This window comes from Triticum aestivum, chromosome 2B, assembly GCF_018294505.1.
Source record: "Triticum aestivum cultivar Chinese Spring chromosome 2B, IWGSC CS RefSeq v2.1, whole genome shotgun sequence".
Classification (NCBI taxonomy): Eukaryota; Viridiplantae; Streptophyta; class Magnoliopsida; order Poales; family Poaceae; genus Triticum; species Triticum aestivum.
Genome location: NC_057798.1, coordinates 111487654 through 111508876, shown reverse-complemented (window position 1 = coordinate 111508876; position 21223 = coordinate 111487654). Strand labels below are relative to the sequence as shown.

General features: G+C 45.8%; 1 protein-coding gene and 2 long non-coding RNA genes across 12 annotated transcripts; all 3 read right to left on the bottom strand.

Annotated features, from left to right (window-relative positions):
• Window positions 1-2403: 2403 nt before the first annotated feature.
• Window positions 2404-5743, bottom strand: LOC123043777 (uncharacterized). Of its 10 annotated transcripts, none has more exons than XM_044466351.1 (7): window positions 4818-5743; window positions 4557-4707; window positions 3943-4084; window positions 3709-3814; window positions 3534-3585; window positions 3108-3167; window positions 2404-2738 (listed from the first exon to the last, which is right to left on the bottom strand). In XM_044466351.1, exons 3-7 carry the CDS (start codon window positions 4039-4041, stop codon window positions 2459-2461), a joined length of 597 nt encoding a protein of 198 aa, XP_044322286.1. In that variant the 5' UTR covers window positions 4042-4084; window positions 4557-4707; window positions 4818-5743; the 3' UTR covers window positions 2404-2458. The 10 variants fall into 10 exon arrangements, 4 of the variants coding, with proteins under 4 accessions (XP_044322286.1, XP_044322287.1, XP_044322289.1 ...); XM_044466352.1 differs by having other exon boundaries at window positions 4557-4684; XR_006419553.1 differs by lacking the exon at window positions 3108-3167 and having other exon boundaries at window positions 3709-3829.
• Window positions 5744-7945: 2202 nt separating this feature from the next.
• Window positions 7946-11343, bottom strand: LOC123040694 (uncharacterized). The gene is made up of 3 exons (XR_006418227.1): window positions 11167-11343; window positions 8400-11066; window positions 7946-8320 (listed from the first exon to the last, which is right to left on the bottom strand). It is a non-coding gene; the product is annotated as an uncharacterized lncRNA (long non-coding RNA).
• Window positions 11344-12220: 877 nt separating this feature from the next.
• Window positions 12221-14504, bottom strand: LOC123040693 (uncharacterized). The gene is made up of 4 exons (XR_006418226.1): window positions 13731-14504; window positions 13464-13637; window positions 13046-13287; window positions 12221-12921 (listed from the first exon to the last, which is right to left on the bottom strand). It is a non-coding gene; the product is annotated as an uncharacterized lncRNA (long non-coding RNA).
• Between the last annotated feature and the right edge of the window lie 6719 nt (window positions 14505-21223).

Genomic DNA, 21223 nt, shown 5'->3' with positions numbered 1-21223 from the left:
GCGGAACTCCTCGAGGCGATCAACCAGCGTCAAACACCTTCTCGACAGCTGGGGCGGCCAGGTCGGCGGCGACGGCATCCTCCGGAATGTAGTCTGCAACGTCCAGGTAGAAGAGTCGCGGGCAGGCATGGCCGGGCGTGTAGGGCTCGTCGCAGTTGAAGCACAATCCTTGGCGGCGACGCTCGAGGAGCTCGGCTGAGGTGAGCCGGCGGAACGGGCGTCCCGCGGTCGCGGCGAGGGGTGCCGCAGAAGCCTGCGTAGGACGACCCTGCGAGGAATCCGGCCCTGGTAGCGACCCAACGGTCCGGGACGGTGATTCCTGCTGGATGGCCACCGCGCGGCGCTCGAACGCGCGGGCGTAGTACATGGCCGACTGGAGATCCTGGGGTCCGCGAAGCTCCACGTCGACGCGAATGTGATCCGGAAGGCCGCCGATGAAGAGCTCAGCCCGCTGCAGGGCCGTCACACCTGGCGCGTGACATGCCAGGACCTAGAAGCGGTCGGTGAAATCCTGCACCGTGGAGGTGAAAGGTAGGCGGCCCAACTCGGCCAATCGGCCCCCGTGTAATTGCGGTCCAAAGCGAAGAAGGCACAGCTCGCGGAAGCGCTCCCACGGGGGCATGCCGCCCTCGTCCTGCTCGAGGGCGTAGTACCATGTCTGGGCGGCCCCGCGGAGATGGTAGGAAGCCAGCCAAGTGCGCTCTGACGCGGGTGTGCGCTGCCCGCGGAAGAACTGGTCACACTGGTTGAGCCAGTTAAGTGGGTCATCTGAGCCGTCATAAGTGGCGAAGTCGAGCTTGGCGAACCGGGGCGGCTGCTGGTTTGGCGCGCCATGGCCCACTGCCTCGGCGGGGCGGAGAGCTGATGACGGTGCTTGGTCCATGGTGGGAAGGCCGGCGTAGGCCCCCGTGGCCCCCGACGCCCAGGTCTGCAACTGGGAACCCGGCGGCTCCCGGGCCTCCGTGTAAACCGGCGGAGGCGATGTCCCGTGGAGCCAGCTCGGAAGCGGAGATGGTGACGATGGGAACCGGACCTCCTGGATCGGAAGACCGCCTGGCGCGGACCAGCCCAGGCTAGGGCTGGGCGGTGGCGGCGGCGGAACCTGCACTGTGGCCGCCGGGAGGGACGGCGAGGCGGTGGGTGGCGCGGCCCAGGCCGGCCACTGCGGGCCCTGGGCGGCTGCTGGTGGCGCGGGTGGCGCCGCGAGCGCTGGCGTCGGCCATTGGGGCCAGGGCGGCGTGGAAGCGGCCGACGATGGTAGCGCCGGGTAGCCCCCGGCGATGGCCGCGGGGACGGAGTAGGCCGGCCACTACAGGCCTTGGGCGGCTGCTGGCGGTGTGGGTGGCACCGCGAGCGCTGGCGTCGGCCACTGTGGCCAAGGCGGCATCGGAGCCGCCGGTGAGGGCAGCGCCGGGTAACCCCCGGTGATCGCCGCGGGGACGGAGTACCATGGCAGCGCCGGCTATCCCACGATCACGGCCGGATGGAGCTGCGGGGACGGCCCGTACGGGCTAGCCAAGTAGAGGCGGATGCCCTGGACCGCGGCGACGAGGTCGGTGAGGACGCCGGCCATTGCCTCCGGTGTGAACTGCTGCGTCTGCGGGGGAGGTGATGGCGGCGGCGTAGGTTGGACGGGAGCTGGTGGCCGCCCATGGCCCGGCGCGGTGCCGGGTGCCTGGAGGGGCGGCGCCGAGAGCGACGCCATGACGCCCGCCAGGAGCGAGGTCGTGGCGCCCGGCGCGGAGGCGGCGGCAGTGGAGGAGTTGGCGGCAGCGGCGGTGGTGGAGTTGACGGGCAGCGGCGGTGGTAGCGGCGGTGGATTTGGAGGTAGAGAAGACATGGTCGAAACCCGGGTACCTGATACCAAATTGGTAGGACTAGGGTTCCTACCAGCGCGGCTACGCAGGTTATAGGGATGAGGTGGAGGTGGACGAGGGCTGGAGCGGGCGCGCCGGCGAGTGGGTGCCGTCACGGCTAGGGTTAGGGGCGGCGGCGGTTGGCTGTTGTCGGCTAGGGTTTCCGGCTCCTCTGGAGCCGGGCAATATGATAGAACTATCTTTATTGCTTGATCTCAAAAGGTATCTTACAACTAATATTTATAACCTCAAAACGACTAGCCTAAGATAACTTGCGTAAGAATTAACCTAAGATAACTTGTGGGCTAAGATTGCCCGGTGGGCCTCTACGGCCGTAACACATACTTAGATTTTTACTCAATCTCACACAATATTTCCTTCACCCTTGTTACGAGCATGCTAAGTTATAGACAACATGAAATGTGAGATCCTTTGAAACTCCAGGAATACATGACTGATTACTACAGAATAATAAATGAACCGAGTAAAGGAAACCCATCTTTTGGTAAAAGTTGTATGTGAACTGCATAACTCATTGCATGTACACTTTCGTCAATAAGAGTTCTTTCATAAGTCAATGATTTTGTTAATCAACAGAAAAATTACACATCTTGAACAATAGAATGCAAGTACCTGATTCGACAGAATAAGGATTTAGATGTACTGTAGAACCTATAGAAGGGAGAGCAGGATACTCCGGTTGGCTGAATGTAGGAAAAATAAAACAGTTTGAAATAGTCATGGGCGTTTTTGTCATTCTTCATTTGACCCGTACTCATCTGACAGCTCCAGCATGGAGATATATTTATGGACACACCAAGGAAGCATGGTGTTCTTACTTGAATTTTGGATGCTCCACACACTTGTAAATAACCAGCTAACCTGCACCATGAACGAAACCAAAAAGTACGCCTGACACAAAGTAGCTAGCATATATTGGTTTAGTTATAGGAGTAAGAAATTCGGCCTGCACTTTAAATACAAAAATGGTATCTAAAATATCAATCTTAAGCATTACTCTCATGAGCTATAAATCTGAACATATTAAAGAAAAGGCATGCACAAAACTTTGACTTCTCATGTTACTTCATGTTCAGATGATAGTGGGCACTCAAAATAGCAAGTGACATAAGAACTTCAAGGACATAGCAAAATGGAGACAGAGCAGAAACGTGAAATACACTCAATACAATTTTCCTAACAATGCACCAAAAGTCGTACGTCCCTTCGATACTTGAACTATTATCTTACTTGCTGAAAACCATCAATCTTCTTGTCCAATAGCGTTTGGTAATGTCCCAAAGGTCTTGACTGAACAGGAAACATTTTGAAACAACTATTAATATATTCTCAGCCGAAGTTTTGACAATACCATATGAAAAGAGTGCAGGTACATACGCTTAAGCAGAACTATTTAGTCACATTTGGTATCTTATTTATCACTAAATATAGCAGGGCATATATTTTCTTAATCTTCACCAGGTACCACAAAATTCAGAGTAGTTCGGCGAGAGATAAATAGATTTATCACGTCTACCTTTTTTGTACAAAGTTTAGTTGGCAATCTTTGCGTGTTCATGAAATTCTTTTCACAGAAAGTTAAATCCTAGAGATGGAAGAATCTGGCTAAGATTCGAAGAGTGGTTATGTCTCCCAAAATTAAAGGTTTATGCATACCTCCTACTCTCAGTTTGATAACAGATGCATACATCAGTTGAGTGCGAAGGTCCTACAAAGACATACAGTTCACTGGATAATCATCAGATCCCTCGTCCCTCCAGATAATAATTGTGTTGTCCTGTTTTAGGAAGGCTATGGTAGCAGACAACATTCAGCAATGTTAGCACTGCACCTGGGAACCATGCTTCCTCCATTGATATATCTGATGCATCTAGAATTGATTTTGGTTCTCGTAGGAACTTCATCGAGAGCTCCTCTGGCACCAATTTCCAGTAGACCTATGCAATGATCACCTAGGAGGCTAAGATTACATTAACAGTTATGAAGATACACAATTTTGAACTGATAGTCTACTTTTCCACTTGTAGTGTGAAGTAAATTCCAAATTTACAAAGGAAAAACCAACCTCCTGATTCTCAACAGCAAATTTATGGAACAGTCCAAAGCTTGAAATTGGATCCTTATATAACATTCCTAAAAGCTGGAGTCCATTATCTTCCATCATTCTCCAAGATTTGGTTGCCTCCAATCAGTCCTGCAACACAGCCCTGCAACAATCGTGACAACCGTGTCATGAAGTAAAGTATATATACACCAATCGTCCTATGATGTATAGTGTTAAATTATTCAAAACGACAACCCAGATGATTGATTTATATAAACTAATGTACTTAGCAATGCAATATTTTCAATATCTGAAACCTAGCTACACAATTATAAATACAATATTTATCTTTCAGACCAGATCAAGGATAAGTGTAGTTACTGATATTCTTTTTTTTCATGTCATCATTGTCGTTATGGATACAATCTTCAAAATCAGCAAAAATATATATTACACATTCCTGCTCTCAAACGAGCGGTAGCACAAATAAATCTCTCAATCGTCTCGCTCTCTCACACAATGTCTGAAAAAACACCAAGCAAACAGATGCACAACAGCGGCAGGCAGCCAGGCACACACACATGAAGCAGTAGAAAGGACAGAGGGGTTATTATTAAATTAGGAATTTGTCTTACCTCCATTAGCACATTCATATATACATAGGAATTGCTATTCAAAATTTGCAACTTTTATGCGCCTCTTTTTCATCCGGGAACCATAGTTTTCCTGCCGGCTTCTAATCCCCATCTTAAGGAGGAGATGACTATTGGCAACGGAAAAAAGAAGCTGAAGTAATTATGCATCAGCAAAAAAAAGACAGCAGTGTCATGTACCTATCAACAGTGGAATGAATAAACAGATAGAAAGACAAATGGGAATAGAAAAGCATTGCAGACCTCGATGGAGACGGAGTTGCTTAGAAAGTAGGCAACGGATAAGAACAGCCCGTCTTGGTCGGCGCCTCGTGCAGGTCCGCACCTTCCACATGCTCATCCAAGCCCCGTCGTTCCTCTCCGGAGGCGGCTCCTCTGACGGCAGCCTGAAGCTGAGGATTTCACGCTCGGAGCGCGGTGACGGCGGATGGAAAAGGGGGCCTTGGGAGCAGAAGTTTTGGTGACCGCTGGCTTCCGAGTCTCCGCGGAGGAGGGGGGCGAGGCGGGCCTCGATGCGCTCCACACCGGCAGCGGCCACATCCTCGTCCCGCAGGTAGACGAGGCAGGCGAGGCGGCCGCGATGCGACCACGCCCTGGCATCACGATGCTGCAGCTGATGTCGGCCAGCACGGCGAACACCTCGGAGATGAGCCTCATGAGGTCGGCGCCCGTCAGCTCAAGCACGGTGGCCTTGGCCGCCGGCGGCGACGCCGTTTGTTCGCACGGAGAGGCGAGGTCGAGGAGGAGGCCGGGGTTGCGGAGGACGGCGGCGCGGCGTGGCTGGGGCCTCGGGTGGCGCGCGGGGAGGTGCGACGGTTGCTGCTTGTGGTCGCCGGCAACGGCGGGTGGCGAGTGGCCGCGGGAGCGGTGCAAGGAGGCGCGAGGCCCGCGCACAGGATCTAGAGCGCGAACGCGCCTCTCCGCGCTATCCATCCTCCCGGCGAGCGCACTCCATCCGCCCGCGCAAGGCACGGCGGCCGCCGGCGCACGACGGGATGGGCGTAGCCGCCGACGCAGAGTGGATAAGAGGAAGGAAAGGACTGCGGACAGAATTGAAATGCCTATAGGGTTTGTTTGTAAAAGTGAAACGTTTTCTCTGGGTGCCACTAAAACAGGGTTGCGGGTTGATTTCCTGTAAACCGAGGTGCTTTTTTGCAAAACAACCATGACGGACAACCAGAAACAATATATATATATATATATAATATATATATATATATAATTATATATATATACTATAATATATATATAATATATATATATACTATAATATATATATGGAAAAAAATATCCATCCATCATGCTCACACTTTACAACATCGGCGAATCCTTTGAAATCTTTCACGATGCCACACAACAAACAACATGATAAGTGGTGTTTCGCAAAAAGCATAAGATTGGATGATTTTTGAATACTCAAGATGTTTCAAATTTATTTAACAACATAAATATCAATGGTAAACCGACATTTCCAAAATACCACATGTAAAGAAGATATTAATTAAGGTTGTATCGTAAACAAAATTTTAGAAATGATTAATATAATAGCATATTCAAAATCTGCATGATTTTTTGAGAGATTTCCATATATGACATGTTAGATTTTGGGTTTGAAAGTTATGAGTTAAAAAAAATTGAATGTGCCCGAAAATAGAAAAAATAAAAATAAAGTGGCTGGGCCAAAACTGAAACATCATGTGGCCCATCTGCTAAATAGGAGAGAATGGAGAAGGAGAAGATTTTTTGAGAGATTTCCATATATGACATGTTAGATTTTGGGTTTGAAAGTTATGAGTTAAAAAAAATTGAATGTGCCCGAAAATAGAAAAAATAAAAATAAAGTGGCTGGGCCAAAACTGAAACATCATGTGGCCCATCTGCTAAATAGGAGAGAATGGAGAAGGAGAAGATTTTTTGAGAGATTTCCATATATGACATGTTAGATTTTGGGTTTGAAAGTTATGAGTTAAAAAAAATTGAATGTGCCCGAAAATAGAAAAAATAAAAATAAAGTGGCTGGGCCAAAACTGAAACATCATGTGGCCCATCTGCTAAATAGGAGAGAATGGAGAAGGAGAAGATTTTTTGAGAGATTTCCATATATGACATGTTAGATTTTGGGTTTGAAAGTTATGAGTTAAAAAAATTGAATGTGCCCGAAAATAGAAAAAATAAAAATAAAGTGGCTGGGCCAAAACTGAAACATCATGTGGCCCATCTGCTAAATAGGAGAGAATGGAGAAGGAGAAGATTTTTTGAGAGATTTCCATATATGACATGTTAGATTTTGGGTTTGAAAGTTATGAGTTAAAAAAAATTGAATGTGCCCGAAAATAGAAAAAATAAAAATAAAGTGGCTGGGCCAAAACTGAAACATCATGTGGCCCATCTGGTAAATAGGAGAGAATGGAGAAGGAGAAGATTTTTTGAGAGATTTCCATATATGACATGTTAGATTTTGGGTTTGAAAGTTATGAGTTAAAAAAATTGAATGTGCCCGAAAATAGAAAAAATAAAAATAAAGTGGCTGGGCCAAAACTGAAACATCATGTGGCCCATCTGCTAAATAGGAGAGAATGGAGAAGGAGAAGATTTTTTGAGAGATTTCCATATATGACATGTTAGATTTTGGGTTTGAAAGTTATGAGTTAAAAAAGTTGAATGTGCCCGAAAATAGAAAAAATAAAAATAAAGTGGTTGGGCCAAAACTGAAACATCATGTGGCCCATCTGCTAAATAGGAGAGAATGGAGAAGGAGAAGATTTCTCGAAAAAACAAAAAGGAGAAGGAGAAAGAAGTGAAAAGGAGAGAACCAGGAATCGAACCCGGGTCTTAGGTATGGAGACGTGAGGCTAATACCACCACACCACTCTACCTCGCGTTATGAATGATATGGGCTTACCTTAAATAAACATAAGCCGTCCGCGATTTAAGTGAACCGTTTTTTCCCACTTACCGGTGGCATGGTGGGTAATTATTTACAACTCCAAGGGTAATTTTAGTGACGTACGACCAGAAGCACTATTTGCTTTATTAGTAGGGAAAGACTAGTATAGTATATATAGTATAGTACTAGTACTAGTATAGTACTAGTAAATGTGCACGTGCAACGCACGTGTTGAGTGTTATGATTCGGTCCAGTAATGAGACTTAACCTACATAGCTACTTACAGATAAAAAAACACATAGTTCGTTTTCATCTCATCATGTGTATCTTCTCTTTTCACCATGTCGTACCATGCAACTCTATTTCTTCAAAACCCGTAGGAAGACGTGTAGAACGAACGTCTTCAACATATAGAGCAAACAAAGGACTTAAATTTGCAAGAAAAAACTGAGTCATACAACACACAAGCAACTCTGATCCTTCAAAACCGTGCCATGCTGCTATGGTTACAATTGAGAGCGACTATTTCAGGCTCAAAAAGGTTTCTCTTCAGTCGGGTCCGTTACGCCAACACACACGACCGCCCACGTTGCAGCCTTGCCGCCCTGGTCTGCCCGAGGTACCGCTGCTGCCGCCGTCATCCATCTAACCCACCTCTACCCAAACCCCATAACCCGCTGCATGTCCTCCGCCGCCGACACCACGACAAGTTGCGTCGTCCCTGCCTACGTCCAGGTCCTAGCTCCATCTCCATCTTGGAGATGCCGCGACAGGCAGTGTCACCTCCATCTGAGCCTTAGTGCCGTCTCACCTACTTCTCAGGCACATGTCGACCGCCGCAGCTGAAAATTCCAGTCACCTGATAAATAGCAAGCACAATTATAATTACATGAAATAACTTCACTTCTATAGGGGCCTCAAAAGAATTTAATGACAACCTTACTGTAAAATTTGTCGATCTAGATGTTGACACTTCCAAGGGTTGATTGTGAACCAACAGTTTCTCATTAGATCCTTCGGCTCGGGCAAAAAAGGATTAAATCAAATAATGCAGCCCTAGGAAAGAAGGCCATAGAAAGATTCCAGGTCCACTAAGAGAAGACAAATGAATTAAAACAATTTTTCAAAGGTTCACATTGCTATCAATAAGACCAAATCATGATCTGGATAACCAAATTCAGTCTCATGTATTCGGCACTTAGGAGCTATACATTCCAAAATTACGTTGTTGTAGCATAAATCAATGTATTAACATATATGGTTTAGTCTGAGAAATAAGTTGTCTTGTCAAGCATAACTTCTGAATGTATAAAGCAATAAGGAGGAAATAAATGTGATCATGAAAGCCATCTTCCTCAAACTTTATTGTGTAACTGTATTTAGTTTTTTGACCTGCTGTAACTGCATTTAGCGGAAGCATAATTTGCTCCAGAACCAAGAAAAAAAACAATGAAATGACCACAGATTTAACATGGATAGAAATGTGGCAAATAAAAAATGGAGTGTCGTATGACCTGTAACATATATGAAAACAAGACCAGGTGCAGGCGCAGGTGCATGTGGCTGGTGCATCAGGATATGTAAGAAGTCAGCAAGAATCGTGTGTTGATCAAAGCAGGGCCAATGGCATGTGAATAGACCAAATATCATACTCCAAACCTCCCATTTGACAGTTACTTTCATTGGCATGTCTGTTATTATTGATCAAGAAAGTATAAATCATATGTACATTGAAAATGTTCACGTGCTCACGCCCTCAAATGGCAGACCAACAACTAAGATAAACCATACCCATAGGTTAATTTTTAAAGCAATGCTTTCTTTTCTCATATACAAATAGTTCCTTATACTAACAGTCTAACCCAGCAATCGTGCACATGCAACTTCGGAAGTAATATAAATATAGATCATTGCATGTTAATTGCTATATCAACAAAACTCAACAGAAAAGAAGGAATGCTGAGCTGTAAACAAATATATTGCATGTTAGTTGTAGTCGCAGCAAATCGTTCCCTGACGCCTAGAAGACATGCCATTACAAAACATAGCACCTCACACATGTAGCAAAAATCTAACATGTCGTTACAGAATTAGCAGAGCATAAAGTCAGTCATAAATGTGGACTAAATTTTAAGGAAACATAAAAGTATCTATGTAAATAAGCTTTCAGTGGCCTAGTTCGAGATTAAGCACCACTATCCATTGTTCCATCATTCAGCTAAAAATCAAAATATTTGATTGATATTGAGACCCTCGAGAAAAAACATAAAATCAGGCTTGTCAATAGCTAGCTATTGTATATGTATCTCCAAATTGTCAACTGTCACTGATTCGAGGGTGAGTGAATATGAAAACAAATCAGACATAAAATGAAAACCTGCAAAAGATTGCAGGTGCTAATCAGTATACTTTACTAACACTTTGGTTGCAGAATAAAAAGAGATTCTAAATCCAAATCTAAGACTATATGAACTACAGGGGAGGGGTTGAAATAGCCAACAACTTCAGACTTTGAGTCGAAGCTTGGATTGTACGTAAGACAAGTATTGCAGAATAAACAACATACAGGTAACAAGAAGGCTTGCATCAACCAAAAAAAATTATAAAATTTAATACATGGAAGCGTACGAATACAATGTTCAGTGTGAACACGGGTCTTCCATGGAATTGCTCAACAAGCAGCCTTAAAAAATAATATCATTGCTCAACAAATGGGATAAACAGAGATAAAAATATCACGTGTAGACTCGGATTTAATTCAATGAATATTCCCCATGTTATGGATACAATATTGATAACTCGAAAAATATTACAGACAGATCAGAGTTGCAAAGTTGAGGTGATCCAAAAAAAATGGACATTTCACTGGCTGATGGCAATCTCTATTAGTACAGAATCTATATGAAAATACTCAACTGTTATGAAAGAACTATAAGAATTGTTGTATGGGTACAATCAGGAGTGCTCAGAATTGCAATTAGGACCTTCCAGTAGCTGAGGGGAATCTATAGTTAATACAAAATCACTATGCAAATATTCAACTTGTAAGAAAGAACTAAATATACTTGTTGTATGGGTTCAATTATGAGTGCTCAACAGGTGAAATAATATACTTGTTGTATATGTGTCCGTCCTTTGCGACGGTTACCAAAAAATGGGAAAATAAATATATCTTTAGTACTGTAGCACACCTTTGATGTATAATTCCGTATGAAGACATTTATTTACTACCCCTATATGCAAAAAATGGCGATGAACAAATACTACCGGCTGCTCATATCTGTTCAAGGAGACGACATATCCATTACAAATAGTGAATTTTAGTATTTCAATCTATTCATGTTGCCCTTATGTATCATGTATTATACTATGTGCCTAGAAAATACACCCAAAAGGAAGCTGCAGAGAAAGGACCAGTGGAGCACTGATGAATCTAGCATGCATTTGTCAGTAAGGACTCACATTAAAATCTGACGAAATGACTAATCGAGTACAGCCCTTTTGTGCACCATTAGAGTACAGGCTGTTGACTTGTATGAGTGCCACAAGTGCCTGTTCTTGCCATCAGAGAGTCAGGGAGCCACGGGCAGCGGAGGTTATTTCATCTACAACAGAGTGGCGACGAACAATCAAAATCAAATAAATGAAATCGACAAGATTGCTTCCAGTCAATAGGAATGAAGGACGATTGAGAAGATAACACACCAGTGAGTGAAGTTGATGCCGCCCCTCGTGCGCGCTTATGGTCTGCCATGGGGGGAGCGGGGAGGGAGGCCAGGAGCGTGCCGGCGAGGGCTTCGTGGGGATAGCGAGACGCGCACAGGTGAGGCGCGTCGTGGGAGGCGGCAAGGGTGACGGGGAGGGCCGCCGGCGCGGCGAGAGCGTGGGCCGGGGGGGGGGGGATCTGGCGAGGGGGCGGGAAGGGACTCACGGAGCGTGCCGGCGAGGAGCGCGCAGGCAGAGCGTCTAGGGGCGGCGACGGCGACGACGACGGCGAGCGGTGTGGCGGGTGGGGTGGCGCCGGTGTCCGGGCGCGAGGCGGCGACGCGTAGGGAGGCAGCCGGGCGTGTGTGTTTTGAGAGAGGGGCGGCGGCGGTAGGTGCGAGAAGAAATGCCGATGCGGATGGCAGAGTTTTCGTCCGCCGCATCAAATTGCTAGACCTATTTTTAGGGATGGTTAGTTGGTATTTGGATGGTTAGATCTAAATAAGGAGCCAAATCGTGCCCGTGCGTTGCAACGGGAGAAAAAAGATAATATCACACGTCTTTTCTCGTTTATTACAACTCGTATTACAGTGATAAGTAGAATTATTTTTTGCCTTCATAAGTAAACTTGCTGAAATGTCTCTTATGTTTCTCTTTCTCCTAATTTTTTGCACAAAGCTCTTCCATGAATCTGCACATTCCTGGTAGCTAGCACGCTGTTTATAATAGGTTTTGTGGGAAGTAGTACTGCCGTGCCCCGTGCATGGAGCTTCTTGGTGCAGCTGATATGGTTGCACACCTAGAAAGAACACAATGAAATAATATTCAAGGGATATTGCTCGACGCCAGCTCAGGTGCTTCACACTAAGGGAAGACCTTGGGCTTGGACATGTCATGCACTGTTCCAGAATCTTCATCATGCTAATGCTACAACGGCCAATAGAACCTGACTGAGGAAGCGTCGTTTTCCTTCTCAGTCCTCTGGTGATGTTTGGTGGGGCAACCTATTGTTGTTGTAGGTACATTATGTAAAGCATGTACTCTTTTTTCTTTCATTATTGTTCAGCTGCAGTTGCAAATCATCAAATGGGTAGGATGTATTTTTTTTTGCCATGCCGAAAAAGGATGTAGTTATTTACCATCCTACTATCATCGGGTTACACGGCGACCATGATTAGGAGAAGTAAAATATCCCCTTTGGTGAAAAACAAAACATTTAGAAGTAGTAGTCCGGCTTGGACCATATTTTCTTATTGATAATCTAATATTTCTTGAAATGTAAAGCTTCTCTACTTTCACGTCCAAATATTGGGAAGCACCAAACAATATTATGTCTGTACTGGAGAAAGAAGTAGAAAACCTAAAAGGATTAAGTTATTGATGCTTGAAGGTCGTCCAGGTAGTATCAGGTAAGAATAGTAGGAACAGAATTGCATCAAGTGTTACCATCTGGAAAGTTCTGGCATGCATGCCTTAAGATATTCAATTAACTAAAGTCCTAGAACTTACAAAGAGGAAATCTAACAAGATAAGAAATGTTCAACTTTCATAAGTAAAATTGAACCTGACGATATAATTATCTATGTTGTGTGAAACTAAATCAATCAATTTTGGTTATTACAGGCAAAGCAATATGATAAAATGCTCATCTCATCTCCAACTTGTCTGGCCTTTATAGCAGCTAAAGTAGCACTAATTACCTCAACCTCTGCAGCAGATGCTTCAACCAAATAATTAGCACATTTGCACTATCTTCTGCACACACACACAAAATAAGTTCGAAACACATCTCAGTACGCGGTAGCTCACATTTAATATGAACAGAAGACCATCCATAGAAAGATGGTCTGCACAAGTCTAGGACAGAAATAATGCAAACCTCGGTGTCACTGGACCACAACATTCTCAGGGCTGATATCCGCATACACATCCCCATTAACAGGAGGAGCAACTGGGTTTCCAAGAACCACAGCTCCATCAGCTGTTGTTTCTGCAGTCATTTGCATGTTTGTTCATCATCGTAGCAAATATGCCCGGTGCTCATCCAGCTTGCATGTTAGCAGGAGCTGCAGTTACAAGCATTTGTTGTTTCAGCAGCAAGAAGGTCATCTAGCAGCACACCTGCGGTTACAACTACATATTAATTTTTGCGTCAACAAAAAGTAAACTAATGAACCTACAAAGGACGGTGGATATCATATTCAGAGTCCATGGGAGAAAGGGAGAAAGCAAACTGCATGCATTATGGATTATATTGCTACAATATAGTGCAAGCAAGGCCATCCTTAGGTCCATACCTCTTAGGAACGTCCAGGGGCATGGTCCCCTGCAGATAGCTTGGCCTCGTTGAGTAGGAGGTTGTCAGGTGCAACATTGTAGTTGGGAGGGTTATCTGTAGTTGACGTATTTATAGTATAGTATTATTTACTCTTCATTCTCTTGAATCCATCAGACTTGTATGTAATACATATCTTAAGAAAATAAAATGAAACAACATCAGATACATGTAAACATGAAGGAAACACATTTGTCTAACTAAAATAAGACAAAGAAGAGATCCTTACTGTAATTGCATTCTCAACCAAGTGAAATACTAAGCCTTGCATGCCTATGAGCTCATCAAAAGGGACATCCTCGGCACCATCCATGTCATCCAGACCATCTAACATATGCTCAACTTGGGCCTATTAGAGTGATTTGGATGTTTGTCAGAAAGCTTCTTCACCCAGCTGGCAAGTCTTCAAACCGAGCATGCAAATGTAGATTCGCTTCCTTTAAAACGTTTCATGCATGATCAATAATCTATAGTCCGATGATTCTTGCCAAAAATCAAATATCAAAATTAATCGCAGGTTAATTAAGCAGTGTAGAAGTAAAGCAACAGACTATCAGTTACACAAATCGTTTCAGGTTTTCAGCCACAACAATGTACAAAAAACATCAGATCTCCAGACAAATTGCCATTGGTAAGTAGCTCTGTCTAACATATGTTTAACACTAACTACTTCTTTTTGCGCCAAAAAGAAAACAGTAAATGCAATTCTGACTTTCAAAGCAAATATACTAATCCAAAATTACAAATAGATATTTGATCTACAGGAACACAAACACTAATAACCGGGACAGATCATTCCAAGCTCAACCATTTCTGATATATAGGTTGTACATCAGAAAAATTCCCCACTACATTATCTAACCATGTATAAGACACCACTTCAGAGTTCAGACCATCAGTTCAAGAAAGTAAATTATGCAAAACTATTAAAAAGCAGATGAGATGCGAGTTTGGCTTCAACAATCATTAAGATATATCAGGAAATTACAAAGTTTGCTTCAGTGAATACCTAAGTGCAGAACCAACAGATGGAGTTCCGACGAAGTGTGGAGCAAGGGTGAACGGCGGGTGGTGTGCCGGCAGCTCGATCCCCACCTCATTCCCTCGTGTGCCGCACCAGGAGAGGAGCCATGCGCCCCTCACGCGCCTGCGCGTCCCGCCTGGCAGTGGCTTTGACGCCGGCGAAGTCCTCGCTCCCGGACGCCTCCATTCTCGGGTCCTTCGTCTCCGTGCGCACCTCCCGCTTCGCTGTCGCCGCCTGATGCGGACCCCGAGCGTAGCCTCCCCGCCTCTCCATTTTTCTCCTCCTTCGTCTCCGCGCGCCCATCTCCGTGCTCCCCTCCCACCTCGCCACCGCCACCTGATGTGGCGCCCGAGCGCAACGCGACCCCCCTCCCAGGTCAGATCAGGCTGCAGTGAAGCTTCACATCGGGATCCATGGCGCTGTCGTTCCTGACAGAGACAAGATTTGAGAAAGAGAAAAGAAAGGGAGAAGAAGAGAGATAGAGTGTGGGGGAGAGGGTAATGGACAACGGCTGGAGGTCGGCGGCAGTGGCGCGGGACGCCGGCGTGAGGAGCAGGCCGAGGCGCTCGGGACCTGCTGGTCCAGATCGAGCGAGGGGCCTCGGGGAGGAGCAGAGCACGAGGCGGCGGCGTACGAGCTAGATCGGGAGGCTGTTTTTTTTCTTTCTCGTCATACCGGTTCGATTGACTTTATTATATGGACTGCGGGTTTATTACTCTAAATCACAAGGACTTTTTCGTAAAAACAGCGACGACGTACCACCAGAAGCACTAATTGCTTTATTAGTAGGTATATATATATATATATATATATATATATATATATATATATATATATATATATATATAGGTATAGATATAGATATAGAGGTATAGATATAGATATAGATATAGATAGATATAGATATAGATATAGAGGTATAGATATAGATATAGATATAGATTAGATGTCAAGCATGAATAATACCGTGTACTTGTACTTAGCATCAGACTTGCTGGACATGCATAAGGTGTTTTTCTGTTTTTTTTTTGCGAATAAATTCTTGCATTACTCAACAATCAGGTGTTACAATCTGGTCCCACAAGTTCCAAGACCTCATCCGGGCCAAAGCCAAGCCAGACCATAGTCCGGCTTTGCAACCTACCAAATTTAGCCAAGATGTCATTAACCTTATTACAATTCCGATGAGAATGAGTAATGCAAGAACTTCTTTCCTTTAGTAGATCAATACTTTCCCTAATGATCAAAACAAATCTTGATTTGTTCCTTCTTCGTCCTTTGATCTGTGTGCCTCCGTGGTGTGCATCGATTGTGATTCATGAGATAGGCGCACAAGGTAAGTCAGTTTGGTGTGCATCGACCAGTTTTCCTATTTTCCTACCCAAACGTAACTTTTTATAAACTGGTATTTACAAAACGTAATGTAAGAGCAAGCGAGAGTTATTTAGGCGGACTATAAGAAATGCCACACCAGATTTGTGTTTAGTTGAAGGAGAGAGAAGATGAGAGGAAGAGAAGCGGGCTACCACAAGCTTACAACCGGATGTAGCGTGACTCCCAACAACCTTTGTGAGAGAAAGTGGTGAGTCATATATTAGTGATACAACATACTAGTCTAACTAACTATTTGTATGTCACGCCCAATATGTGACCCTATCCAAAAGGAACTCGATGGTCCCACCAAGGATAGACTCGCATATTGAAACGCTTTTGCAAGGTGGATATCATTACATCAACATTACATAATAGATGGGGATACATACAAAAGGCATATAATGCCACACGAATACAATATCACAATACATAAGAGCAATATCCGACTACGGATGAAACACAAACAGAAACTCAAACGACATCCACCCTGCTAGCCCAGGCTGCCGACCTGGAACCTATCCTCTGATCGAAGAAGCAGAAGAAGAACTCAACGCAAGCAAGCATCGCTCTCGCGTCATGATCATCGCAAAACCTGTACCTGCAACTGTTGTTGTAGTAATCTGTGAGCCACGAGGACTCAGCAATCCCATTACCATGGGTATCAAGACTAGCAAAGCTTAAAAGGAAAGGAAGGGGCAAAGTGGTGAGGTTGCAGCAGCGACTAAGCATATATGGTGGCTAACATACGCAAATAAGAGCGAGAAGAGAGCAAATGGAACGGTCGTGAAACTAGCAATGATCAAGAAGTGATCCTGAACTCCTACTTACGTCAAACATAACCCAAAGACCGTGTTCACTTCCCGGACTCCACCGACAAGAGACCATCACGGCTACACACGCGGTTGATGCGTTTTAATTTCGGATCTGGTGTCAAGTTGTCTACAACCAGACATTAACAAATTCTCATCTGCCTATAACCGCAGGCACGGCTTTCGAAAGATTATACCCTGCAGGGGTGTCCCAACTTAGCCCATGATAAGCTCTCGCGATCAACGAAGGTTATACCTTCTCCCAGGAAGACCCGATCAGACTCGGAATCCCGGTTTACAAGACATTTCGACAATGGTAAAACAAGACCAGCAAGACCGACCGATGCGCCGACAATCCCGAGAGGAGCTGCACATATCTCGTCCTCAGGGCAACACCAGATGAGCAATCCGTACAACTAAAACCAGACCTCAAGTTTCCCTGAGGGGGCGCTGCAAAGGGCTCTAGTTCGGACCAACACTTAGACAAGCACTGGCCCGGGGGGGGGGGGGCTATAATAAAGATGACCCTCGAGAGAGCGACTCCCAAGGGAAAAGTAGGTGGTGGTGAGGCAAATGGTAAAACCAATGTTGGGCCTTGCTGGAGGAGTTTTATTCAAAGCAAACTGTCAAGGGGGTCCCATAAATCACCCGACCGCGTAAGGAACGCAAAATCTGGGAACATAACACCGGTATGACAGAAACTAGGGCGGCAAGAGTGGAACAAAACACCAGGCATAAGGCCGAGCCTTCCACTCTTTACCAAATATATAGATGCATTAATAATAATATAAGAGATATTGTGATATCTCAACATAACCCTGTCCACCATGGAGCAATCTTCAACTTCACCTGCAACTAGCAACGCTATAAGAGGGGCTGAGCAAAAGCGGTAACATAGCCAAACAACAGTTTTCGTAGGAAAGGTGTCAAAGGTTAGAGGTTCATGGCAATATGGGAGGCTTGATAACCAGGTGATAGGTAGCGCAGCAAAGCGATAGAACGAAGCAACTAGCATAGCAATGATAGTAGTGAGATCCAGGGTAGCGGTCATCTTGCCTGAAATCCCGCAAGGAAGAAGAACGAGTCCATGAAGAAGATGAAGCCACGAAGATAAACCAAAAGTAGACGAACGAATCCTCACGATCGCAACGAAACAGGAACTATCGAAAAGAAGCACACAACAAGGTAAACGCACCACTCATAGACAAGACATGATGCACAACAAGCATGATGCAAGCCAAGACTACATGAAGCTACTCATGGCAAGAGATGATGCAAACAAGAGCAACACATCAAGGCAAGTTTAAATGAGGCCGGGAACAACATATAAGAATTCCGGTAAGTCCTCATATGCATATTTCAAAATTGGTCCAGATCTGAATAAACCTTATGTTTAAGTTGTTAAACAGCAAGTTAAGATGAACCAAGATGATCTACATGAGATTCTAGTCAAGTTACATATAAAGTTTATTTAGTTCGGAGCTACGGCCTAGAAGATATGAGTAAAACAAGTTAAATATGGCATTGATGCAAAATGCACCCAAACATCAAGCAAACACCTCAAAACAAGGATGCAACATGATAATATGAAACTATATGCAAAATCAAGCAAGTTTCATATAGAGCACACTCAAAACGGAGCAACGGTTCAACACACACACATGAAACAAGTTTAAAGGACAAGCTGTCCAAAACAGCAACTAGGCATATTGCAAGCATCAAAACAACATGCTACAGGACCTCAACAAGAAAACAAAAGGCATGGGCATGATACACAGGGAAAGCACAACAAAACATGAACACTGAACTATCTCCAGAAGTCACTAGAACATGCTCAAACACACATGGAAAGATTGCAAATAATAACAGTTCAGACTTTGCAGAAAATAACATCAGGTTGCAATGTTTAGAGCTATCAAACAACATGTTACATGAACTTATCATGGCAAACAAAGGCATGGAATGAATCTACTAATTGCATAGATCAAATATCCTTTACTGACCATGAGCCAAAAAGGATCAGAAAATATGATGGCACCCATGTAAACATAACAAGTTATATTACAGATTCAAACATGGCAGGAACAGAATTATGAAGGCATGTAGATGAGCTTGTACCACTCACCACAGAGCAATACATGGCATAGCAAGGCAAACAACAGTAAGAAGACATGTTTATGTAACCAACCAAGGCAAGAACAAGTTCATAGCATGCAAGGATCAACTACAACAACCTTGGCAAAATTGAATAACATGTAAACAATCTGCCAGGAAACATTTTGAAGCAAAAATAGAGCATGAAAATGACATGCTAGACTACTCCATAATTGCAACCAAGGGCAGGGATAGATAGAGAATAACCATATGTTCAAAACATCCTTACTAAAGTATCTCAAAATATGCATGGATCTCTCTGTAGCAACATGTTTACATGGCATCAAAATAACAGCAGAACAGGGACTAAAATCAGCAACATCATGATGCCTAGTTTGCATGCTTGTGCTAGTCACCATATTGATCACAAAAATACAGGGTAAGCACCACTGTAAAGAAGACATGGCATAGATCAAAACACATGAAGACATCAACCTCATAGGATGCACACATCAATCATGGCAAAAATGGCAAATGAGCTCGTTCTGTTAACAGACAGCAGAAAACATTATGAAGCACTCTTGCAACAATGATTCAGACATCAAGATGAGCTCAAATGAATATGATAAAATGGAATGAAATGAAGTACTCTTCGAGCCAAACAATTTGACATATTACACGCACAAAACGGAGCTAAGGATGTAGAGATACATTGTGATGAACATGGCATGATAATTACTGCAGATCTGGGGACTTAGGCAAAAAACACCTCGGGGAAAACGGGATGGAGGAGACCCGGGACGGAGAGGACCGGGCGCGATGGGCGGCGTTTGGTTCCGGGACGGGTGGATCTGGTCCACCCGGACCGGATCTGGAGCGGGCCGGGTCCAGCGACGGCGAGGCGGCCGGAGGCGAGGAGGACGGCCGGAGGCCACGGGCGCGGGGGCGATGGGGTCGGCGCGGAGCTCGCCGGCAGGGCCCCACGGCGGCGGGCGGCGGAGCCGCGGGACGGCGGCAGTTGCGGGGGCCGGTGGCGTGAGCGGGCGGCGCGTCGCCGGGACGGCGGCGGCGGGGCTTGGCCGGGACGCCAGCGCGGGAGGCGCGGGATCCGGCGACGGGCACGGCGAAGGCGGCGCTTGCGGCGGGGCCGGTTGCGGGCGGCGCAGGCGACCGGAGGGAGGCGCGGGGGCGACGCCGGGTGGCCGGCGCCGGACGGCGGCGGGCGCCGATGCGGGCTCGGGCGGGAGCCTGGCGGCGGCGGGATGGGCCCCGCGGGCCCGATCCGGGCCGCGCGGGCCGGCGGCGGGGTGGAGAGAGAGAGGGTGAGGTGGCGCGGTGGGATTGGGCGAGGCGGCGGCGGAGCTGAGGTGGCGAGCCGCGATTGGCCGGGGCGACGTGGCTGCGGGGCGGTGGATGTGTCCGGCCGCCGGGCGGACATGTCCGGCGGCGCGCAGGGAAAGAGGCTAGGGTTCATCTGCGCGAAAATTCCGGGGAGACACCTATTTATAGGTAGGGGGAACTAGAAGACTCCAAATGAGGCACGGTTTTCGCCCACATGATCGTGATCGAACGACCGAGAGCATGGAGGGGAGTTAGATGGGTTTTGGGCCACTTTGGAAGGGGTGTTGGGATGCAAGATGAAAGGGGCTTTACGGGCTACGCGGTTAACCGTTGGAGTATCAAACGGACTCCAAATGACACGAAACTTGACAGGCGGTCTACCGGTGGTATACCAAGGCCGCTTGGCAAGACTCGATCCATTCCGAGAACGTTTAACACCCACTCACAACGAGAGACAAAAGGGGGACGCCGGAAGACATAGGAGCGTCGGATTGCAAAACGGACAACGGGGAAAATGCTCGGATGCATGAAACGAACACGTATGGAAAATGAAATGCACATGATGACATGACAATATGCAACACACAAGCAAATGACATGGCAATGACAGCGAATAACTGGCGGACACCTGGCGCAACGAATCCGGGGCGTTACAACACTCCTCCACTAACAAGAGATCTCGTCCCGAGATCTTAGGACCGAGACGGAAGAGAAAAAGGGATGATGAGAAGCAAGAACTGAAGAGAAGAAGCAAAGAATCGAGAGCACTCGAGAAGAAGAGAGGAACGACGAGAATGACGAGAATCGAAAGCTCGCGGAATCAGATAGACTATGAAACCACTCCGGTTAGAACGAGATATTAAACGAATAAGACTGAAAGGATTTAGGCAGCACTCCGGTTGAACAAGGAATGAATAGAATAAGAACTTCACAAGATGGGATGGCACTTGACGAGATGAAAAACGCAAAGCCTCCGGAAGAATTAAAAGAATTGAATGAAAAGAACTTAGAAGGAAGGGTTGAACGGAGTTGTTGAGAAAATCAACAACGAAAGAATAAGCTTGTTGTGGACTTATGGAA